Source organism: Ahaetulla prasina, chromosome 17 (genome assembly GCF_028640845.1).
Source record: "Ahaetulla prasina isolate Xishuangbanna chromosome 17, ASM2864084v1, whole genome shotgun sequence".
In the NCBI taxonomy this organism is placed as follows: Eukaryota; Metazoa; Chordata; class Lepidosauria; order Squamata; family Colubridae; genus Ahaetulla; species Ahaetulla prasina.
The window spans coordinates 5,410,199-5,419,779 of record NC_080555.1 but is presented as its reverse complement, the minus strand read 5'-3'; the positions used below and the strand labels follow the sequence as shown (position 1 = coordinate 5,419,779).

Below are 9,581 nucleotides of genomic sequence, written 5' to 3'. Positions count from 1 at the left end.
TTCCCACCAACTCCGTTCCTCCGCTTTCCTGGCTCTTCCGTCACTCTGAAAACGGTTAGAATATTTAGAGTGCCTTAAGTCGGCCGAGGGACAGAGGAAGCATTTTGTGCCATCGTCTTAATCCTGCATTGTTGTAATTTGCACGTGGCCAGAGCAGCCAAATGTTTTCTTAAGACATTTTTTTTTTTTTGGTCAATCCAGACATTGCCACTTGTCCATCACTGGCTGGAAGTTTGGCAAACTCATGTGGTTTGCACATGGTCACTGCACCCAGATGGTCAATGTGCACACACACTGTTCACACACATGTGCACACCAAAACAACAAGACACAAGGACAGTTTTTTCCCGAATGCCATCACTTTGCTTAACAACTAATCCCCGCAACACTGTCAAATAATTTACTAAGACTGTATTCTGCTCTTCCTTACTAGTATCTCTCTTCCCACTTACTACTATAACCAAGTTGCTCTTGTATCTTTCAATTTATATTGTTTTTACTTGTTTCCTAGTACAATTTGACAGCTTATTAGTAACCATGACTATCACTAAGTGTTGTATCTTTTTATTCTTGATGAATGCATTTTATTCTCCTTATGTACGCTGAGAGCGTATGCACCAAAGACCAAATTCCTTGTGTGTCCAATCACACTTGGGCAATAAAGAATTATATTCTATTTATTATTTCAATAAACCAATAAATGTGGTTTAGTCCATCAGCTACAGCCCAAACCCAGCATATTAAAATAAAAAAATAAAATGTAATCAGCTGTGTTCACACAACATAGGTAAAGGTAAAGGTTCCCCTCGCACATACGTGCTAGTCGTTCCCAACTCTAGGAGGCAGTGCTCATCTCCGTTTCAAAGCCGAAGAGCCAGCGCTGTCCGAAGACATCTCCGTGGTCATGTGGCCGGCATGACTAAACACCAAAGGCGCACGGAACGCTGTTACCTTCCCACCAAAGGTGGTCCCTATTTTTCTACTTGCATTTTTTACCTGCTTTCGAACTGCTAGGTTGGCAGAAGCTGGGACAAGTCACGGGAGCTCACCCCGTGACGCGGCACTAAGGATTCAAACCGCTGAACTGCTGACCTTTCGATTGACAAGCTCAATGTCTTAGCCCCTGAGCCACTGTACCCCTTTCACGCAACATAGTGTGTCCCAAATCCTGATTTACGAACCGCAACGGCCGATCCTGTAACACATTAAACCCCAAACAAACACGTTAAGGTTTATGTAACTTGCTCATTCCCTATAAATATGAACCACATTATTGGACTCAGAACTCATGTTTTGTTTAAGGCTTTTGCTTAAAATACAAGGCACATTCTTCATTTTTTCACCTTCAACCAGTGGTGGTATTCAATCTGTTCCATTCCGGTAGTGGCAGCTGTGGGATGCTCCACCCACCCGCCCGGACGTCATCATGTCTCCTTTTTGATGCTCTGCGCATGCACAGAAGGCTCACATTTGCAAACCGGTAGGGAAGGCAAGTGAATGCCACCCCTGCCTTCGACACTATATTAAAAAGTCTTCACGGGCCAAAGCTTAAAAGCCCATCAAGCATTCTGCAGATTTCAGAATCTGTGTATCCACCAAACCGCAATCTAATTTTGGGACAAAACCAACCAACGGTAGATTCTAGCTTAGCTATTTCCCAAGGATGGGATGTAGGAATAGAAAGCGGCCGGATGAATAGAGAGGGCAGGAAATGCGGGCTCAGAAGCCTAGCCAAACTATCCTAATATCTGAAATTGTAGCTGAAATGAGAATTCTTTATTTTTTTTAGTTAAAAAAAAAATCTTTATTGAAAAATGGAGCCCCAAAGGCACAGTTTTAGGAGCTGGAAGTCCTTACCAGTTTGTTTTTTTGAGAGAGAGAGAGGTGGGGGGGGTGAGTCTTGGCATAACGGCCCTCCTACGTGGAAAAGCAGGAACCGGTGAATTTGTGGCATTTGATGTTTTGGTAAAGAGGTTCTGAGCAGTCCTGGAGAGAGTGAGTCTCTATCGGTGGGCTTTTACTGATGCGCTCCCAGGACCTCCGTGTAAAGTTTCACGGCCCCTTTGGCTGATGGGCAGAGTTCACTCCACCACTCGCCCTGCTGCTCCATGGACAGGACATCCTGCAGAGAGAGAGAGAGGGAATGGGAGAGGGAGAGGGAGAGAGAGAGAGGGAAGGAGAAAAAGAGAGGGAGGGAGGGAGAGAAAGAGGGGGAGGGAAAGCGAGAGAGGGAGGGAGAAAGAGAGAGAAGGAGGGAGAAAAGAGGAGAGAGAATGAGAGAGAGAGAGAGAGGAGAAGAGAGAGGGAGAGAGAAGAGAGAGAGAGAGGGAGAGAGAAAGAGGGAGAGGGAGAGAGAGGAGGAGAGAAAGAGAAGGAGGAAAGCGAGAGAGGAGGAGAGAGAAGAGAGAGGGAGAGAAAGAGAGGGAGAGAGGGGGAAAGAGAGGGAGAGAGAGAGAGAAAGAGTAGAAGGAGAGAGTAAGAGAGAGGGAGGGAGAGAGAGAGCGGGAAAGACAGGGAGAGAGAGAATGAGAGGGAGAGGAGAAGAGAGGGAGAGGGGAAGAGAGAGAGAAAGAGTCAGCTGGGTGACTTTGGGCCAATCACCAGGAGACAGTGAGTTCCAGTCCTGCCTTAGGCATGAAAGCCGGCTGGGTGACTTGGGCCAGTCCCTCCAGGGGTTTAAAACGTACCTCTCGGCTGACAAAGGTGATGCTGACGGATTCTTGAGCTTCTGGTCCCCCCAGAGCGTAATGCCGCTTCACTTCCTCCGATGTCAGGCTGCACCTGAAGGGCAAAACGGAGAGGAGAACCGTCAGCAAAGGAGGAGAGCTAAAGTCATGATGGAGACGGCCTCCCTAGGTTTAAAAATGGGCTGGATGAACAAGCAGCTGACTCGTATTTATGATGGCTGCAGTATCATGACAGATTCGTTTCTCTCGCCACGTACATGTGTGTGTGTACTTCCGAACTAGACTGTGTTGTTTCTCTATGTCATATTATGTAGGCAAGTAGTGCGGTGGCCTAGAGGTGGAGCTCTCGCCTCACAGTCAGGAGGCTGTGAGTTCGATCCTAGGTTGAGGCAGGTATTTCTCTCTCTCGGCACAATGAGAATATATCTGCCGAACAAAACTCAACATTGGCAATAGGAAAGGCATCCGGCCAGCAAAACACTCAACTTCATTCAGTTGCCCCGAATCCACCCTGATGCAGGGGATTATGGGGTCATTAAAATAAATAAATAAATACATACATACATACATATAAATAAAAATATATGGCTTTATGCATAATTTTGTATTTATTTGTTTATTTTGTCATGTTTATATTAGAAGTGGAGACCTTTTGAGAGTTGTATGCAATGAAATTTAATTTTAATATATGCCGATTAGTGTATATTCAAAGTGACAATAAAGTTATTCCAAGTCGAAGCTTCTAAGTCGCAGCCAGGGTCATGTGACTGAGTTTTATGACCTTCTGACCAGCAAGGTCAACCAGGAAGCCAGATTCACTGGACTAGCTTCACAACCGCAGTACTTCCCTTAACAACGAAAGGTCGTAACATGGGGCAAAACCCGCTTAACAAATGTCTCATTTAGTGATGGAAATCTGGGGCTCAATGTTAAGTCGAGGACTGCTTGCCGTTTCTGTTTCCTCAAGCATTACCTGACGTAGAATTCGGCGCTGCACCGGCCCGCTGTAGTTTCATTCCGAACGATGCCAAGCAAAACGGGCCTGCTGAGAGTGGCTGGTTGAAGGTTCACCTGGAAACAGGTAAAAAGGTGATTCAGGAAGCAGCTGAAGGAGACTCGGGTCAACACGATGCCTCCTCCTCCAGCCTCTCACCCAGAGGTGGGTTTCACTTACCTTTACCGATGGTTCGCCCCGCTCGAGCACTGTCCACACGTGTGCCCGGCCTTCTGTGCATGCACCCGGCTTCAAAAACGTGCCTAAATAGCACGACTTGGAGCTGGGGCAGGTGGCCGGGCCCACCCACGATTGCTGCTACCGGTTCGCCAAAACCAGTGCGAACCGGATGAATACCACTCCGCTCTCACCTCATCCTGGATCTCTCGAAGCACAGAAGAGAACAGTTCCCTGACCACCAGATCCCCCGGGAGATCCTGATGTTGAATCAAGGATCCCAACGAAGCGTCGTTTCCTAACACAGCCTGCAAAGAAAAAGGAATAGCGGCAAATAGGCCTACTCAAGAGGAGCAGTAAGAGCTACAAACAGGATCCATCAGCCACATCCATAAATTGGAGAGAAGTTCACCCAGAGCTTCTGTTTTTGCTGCTGTAATTTTCCAAAAGGATTACACCCCAGTGTAGCTTAATAGGGGTAAGGAGACATAGGGAGTCCTCGACTTACAACAGTCCGTTGTAAGGATTGTTGTAAGTCGAGTAACAGGCTCCTCCTGTTCCTCTGCCTCACTACTGTCAGCCTCTGGAGGCTCTGGAGTCCGCACCTCACTCCCCGATGGCCCTGGCCCCACTTCTGCCTCTGACGCAGAGCCCTCATCCAGGCCTTCCCCAGCCTCCAGGACTGGCCCATGTTCTTCCTCAGCCTCATCGCTGTCTGACTCCGTTGCCAGCTCTGCAGTCTGCTGGTGGACCACGACACTATCTGTCTGTATTTATAAGATTGGTGGAATTCCCTCCACTGCCCCAAACCAGATTAAAGACACTCACCTGAGGCTCTGGGTGTCCCCCAGGAACGTCTATTTTCCCTGGGGCTTCCCCCACGCACAGGCTGCGTCGCAGGAAGACAAAATTGTCGTCTGCTGTGTGCACCATGGCACCCACACCCAGGGGCTCGGCGAGGTAGGCTTGGCTGTTCCCAAAGTCCTTGTGCCCCTGTTCCCGGAGCTGCCTGGCTGCCTCTGCCAAGTTGGTACCCACGAAGTCCTTATAGCTGGTAAGCCCCAGGTGGAAAGTCAGAATGCTCCCATCCAGCTTGACTGAGTGGAGGCGAAATTTGGCCCCGTCGAAAAGCCACGGGTTCTGCTGGCAACGGGCTGCCCAGACACTGTCGATTTCGACCTGATCCGTGGGCAGCGATTTCCGGTCGTACAGGGGGGAAAGTTCTACTCGGACGTGAGACTCGGGGATACCCCCAAAAGCCGGGCACTTGAACAGTAAGGAGATATCTGGGTCCATCCTCTGTCTGCTTTGTTCACCTGGAAAAAAAAAGAGAAAGGTGCAAACGTCTAGCATTTCCTCTGGTGTTCTGTCCTCCTTCGCCTCCGTTCGAGTGATGGCTTAATTAGCCGGCACTATCAGCTCTGGCAGCAGAATAGCGAACGTCTGCCAAGTTCTCTGATATCTCCCTCGATGCTGGTGAGTCACTTCAGCTCTCAGTTAATCAGTTGATTTGCCAGCTATGAAGAGGCATAGCAGCCCTCGCTGGTTTTATATCCTGTGAGGTGTGGTTCCATGACTCAGCACTTCCTAGGCCTGCCCCACCTCTGCTTCTGTTGTTCCCTCCTCTCCTGCCTACGAAACCTAGGGTCCAGCCAGGCCTGATTACCATCAGCTGGGTCTGGAGGCGTGGCCTGGGGGAGGAAAGAGTCAGGGGACGGAGGCCTCATTATCTCCTCCACCTGGCCTGCCTCTGGCTCCTGGAGCTGAGCCAGGGAAGTTGGTGCTCCCGAGATAAGTCCTGACGGCCCTTCCTCCTCACTTTCCAAGTCACTTTCTGGCAGGAGGCCCGGCTCGGGGGGCCCAGACACAACATCTGGTTTGTGGTTCCCAATATGTATCTACAGCAACATTTTTCAACCTTAGCAACTTTAAAACCTGTGGACTTCAACTCCCAGAATTCCCCAGCCAGCCACTTCAGCTTATCACTCTTCAGCTTCCCGAAACTACAAATTTGGGATGGAATTACTACATAGAATATCGGAGGCTCCAAGATCACTGCAGATGGGGACCGCAGCCAAGAAATTAAAAGGCGCTTGCTCCTGGGGAGGAAAGCCATGGCAAAGTTAGACGGCATACTAAAAAGCAGAGGCATCACCCTGCCAACAAAAGTGCATATAGTCAAGGCCATGATTTTCCCAGTTGCAATGGATGGCTGTGAGAGTTGGACCATAAGGAAGGCTGAGCGCCAAAGAATGGAGGCCTTTGAACTCTGGTGCGAAAGACGGTCGTAAGTCATTTTTGTCAGTGCCGTTGTGACTTTAAACGGTCAACGAATGAACCTTCGTAAGTCAAGGACTTTCTGTGTTAACTTTTATTAATGGTTTTTTTCCCCCCCTAGATCAGCCTAGCAGCCGCGGGTGTGCAAACGTGCTCCTCCATACCTAAACAAGTGTGAATTTAGCCTCCTTGTTTTGAAGCTCACAGAATCCACCTTTTGCCCATGAGGATACCCAACCTGTCAAACTATCCACGGTTAGATTGCAATGATCGTCACGGCTGGGCAGAGCGCATTGCGTTCAGATGCCCTGGCGCTGGAAATTCCCCCAGCCAGCCACTTCAGCTTATCACTCTTCAGCTTCCCGAAACTACAAATTTGGGATGGAATTACTACATAGAGTATCAGAGGCTCCAAGATCACGGCAGATGGGTACCGCAGCCAAGAAATTAAAAGGCACTTGTTCCTGGGGAGGAAAGCCATGGCAAAGTTAGACGGCATACTAAAAAGCAGAGACATCACCCTGCCAACAAAAGTGCATATAGTCAAGGCCATGATTTTCCCAGTTGCAATGGATGGCTGTGAGAGTTGGACCATAAGGAAGGCTGAGCGCCAAAGAATGGAGGCCTTTGAACTCTGGTGCGAAGACGGTCGTAAGTCATTTTTGTCAGTGCCGTTGTGACTTTAAACGGTCAACGAATGAACCTTCGTAAATCAAGGACTTTCTGCGTTAACTTTTATTAATGGTTTTTCTTTCCCCCCCCTAGATCAGCCTAGCAGCCACGGGTGTGCAAACGTGCTCCTCCCTACCTAAACAAGTGTGAATTTAGCCTCCTTGTTTTGAAGCTCACAGAATCCACCTTTTGCCCATGAGGATACCCAACCTGTCAAACTATCCACGGTTAGATTGCAATGATCGTCACGGCTGGGCAGAGCGCATTGCGTTCAGATGCCCTGGCGCTGGAAATTCCCCAGCCAGCCACTTCAGCTTATCACTCTTCAGCTTCCCGAAACTACAAATTTGGGATGGAATTACTACATAGAGTATCAGAGGCTCCAAGATCACGGCAGATGGGTACCGCAGCCAAGAAATTAAAAGGCACTTGTTCCTGGGGAGGAAAGCCATGGCAAAGTTAGACGGCATACTAAAAAGCAGAGACATCACCCTGCCAACAAAAGTGCATATAGTCAAGGCCATGATTTTCCCAGTTGCAATGGATGGCTGTGAGAGTTGGACCATAAGGAAGGCTGAGCGCCAAAGAATGGAGGCCTTTGAACTCTGGTGCCGAAGAAGACGGTCGTAAGTCATTTTTGTCAGTGCCGTTGTGACTTTAAACGGTCAACGAATGAACCTTCGTAAGTCAAGGACTTTCTGTGTTAACTTTTATTAATGGTTTTTTTCCCCCCCTAGATCAGCCTAGCAGCCACGGGTGTGCAAACGTGCTCCTCCATACCTAAACAAGTGTGAATTTAGCCTCCTTGTTTTGAAGCTCACAGAATCCACCTAGAAGGCAGGGTTTCTATATCGGTCGCAGTTGTTGTGTTAGGCGCAAAGTCTTCGGCGGATCAAGGATTTGAAAATCTGGCAGCGGAATCTCAAGAGAATAATCCTATTTTATTTTTTTTTACAAAGGTTAGGGCTGGGAATATCTGCAGATAAAGGATGAGCCGTAGAGCTGAAAAGAAACGGGCAACGTTCAGCTGGAACGTGGGAAAAAAAGAGAAAAAGACAATTTTTGGGAAAAGGGAAAATAGCAGGGATATTTGACAGGGAGGACAAATAAATAAATAAATAAAAACCGAGGCTTCGTGCTAATTTTTAATTCCGTCTACCGCCTCCGCTCGCCATGTCTAGATATTAAGCATTTTTGGACCTGACTCCAGAGGCTATAAATCCAGACAGGACGTCAAGCCCTCCAGCGGAGATGGATGAGATTATAAGACCTCAATTTAATTATGGAGCGAAGAAGAGGGGCCCCTTCGCTGCTCCTACAACCCAGAATGCCATCATTGCGGTTTAATTGCAATAATTTTCTGCAGAGGGAGAAAAGGAAAGCCACCTGACTGCAGCTTTGCTGCTGAAGAATTGTTCGTTGAAGAACTCATCATTTTTTAAAATATTTCCTCCCTCTCCCCCCAATTTTTTAAAAAAAGGTTTAAAATCTTTTTTTAATAAATGCTCATTTCCCCCCCAAAAAACTACAGTTCAGCGTCATCGTAGTCCTCGACTTACAACAGTTCATTTAGTGACCGTTCGAAGTTGCGACAGCACTGAAAAAAGCGACTTGATCATTTTTCACACTTACGACCGTTGCGGCATCCCCATGGCCGCACGGGGACACTTGGCAACTGACTCACATATACGACTGTTGCAGTGTCCCAGGGTCGGGTGATCCCCTTTTGTGACCTTCTGATAAAGCAAAGGCAATGCAGAAGCCGGGCTCACTTAGCGACCGTGAACTTAACACCGGCTGTGATTCACTTAAACAATCGTGCTAAGAAAAATTGTGAAACGGAGCAAAACCCGCTGAACAATTGCCTCACTTAGCAACAGAGGGAGGTCGCAAAAGGGGCTGACAGGAACCCCGGGACACTTGCAGCCGTCATAAATGTGAGTCGGTTGCCAAAGGTTTTCATTTTGATCACAGGAGCATGGGGACGCTACAACGGTCTTAAAGTGCGAAAAACGGTCTTAAGTCCCATTTTTCAGTGCCGTTGTGATGTTGGAACGGTCGCTAAATGAAGCGTTGTAAATCCAGGACCACCTGCCGTTGGAAGCCGGGCAGCTGGGGAAGACAATGTTACGTCGCCGTTTAAAGGGAGCGCAGAAGATGGGCTAAAAACATTTATTTGGGGTTTGAACCGGGAAGACACAGACCACTGAATCTGGTTAGTCTCACCACGGTGCTAAAAAGAAGACAGATGAAAATGTCAGAAGCAATTAAGAAAGGGATCCTTTGCAGCAAAACCTTGGAGGAATTTTCTCCCTGCTTTATTAGTTTCAGCACATATGAAATAATGTGAAATATGAAATATTTTTCCCCCCGCCTCTAGTTCGCAGTGCTTGTCGTGTCCCACTCCTCCGCTGACGGCCGGGTCCGGGAAATCCGAATCAGGCGTGCCTCTGCAGCTCTGCCAAAGTCCTAGCAAAGTCCTCAGGGCAGGCAGGAGACCAGAAAGTGACTTCAGCAAGATATGTTTAGACTTTGCCTGACTCAGAGAATGCCAGAAAGCAGATCCTTTATATAGGCCATGGGGTGTGGCTCCATGACTCAGCACTTATCCAGGCCTGCCCCTCCCTTCCTTCTGTTGCCTCCGTCTATCAAGGGTCACTCCAGTCTGCAGCTGTTGGCAATTGACCTCCCTCAGGCTCACATGCTGTGGAGGAGGGGGAGGGGTCTAGTTGCTCCGTTTGCCTGGGCATGGAGCCAGGGCTGTGGGCTGGAGG

At 48.4% G+C, this 9,581-nt stretch overlaps 1 protein-coding gene across 4 annotated transcripts in view; it reads right to left on the bottom strand.

Moving 5' to 3' along the window:
• Positions 1-1,139: 1,139 nt before the first annotated feature.
• NUDT22 (nudix hydrolase 22) overlaps positions 1,140-9,581 on the bottom strand; it is a 25,636-nt gene continuing 17,194 nt past the window's right edge. For 3 of the 4 annotated variants that reach the window (XM_058160449.1, XM_058160450.1, XM_058160448.1), the window contains 5 exons: positions 4,687-5,174; positions 4,053-4,166; positions 3,661-3,758; positions 2,688-2,781; positions 1,830-2,122 (listed from right to left, as the gene is read on the bottom strand). In XM_058160449.1, the coding sequence (XP_058016432.1) occupies positions 2,018-2,122; positions 2,688-2,781; positions 3,661-3,758; positions 4,053-4,166; positions 4,687-5,154 (879 nt within the window). In that variant the 5' untranslated portion in view covers positions 5,155-5,174 and the 3' untranslated portion in view covers positions 1,830-2,017. Of the gene's footprint in view, positions 1,196-1,829; positions 2,123-2,687; positions 2,782-3,660; positions 3,759-4,052; positions 4,167-4,686; positions 5,175-9,581 lie in introns of those variants that run through there. The other variant, XR_009152400.1, reaches the window with a different exon arrangement.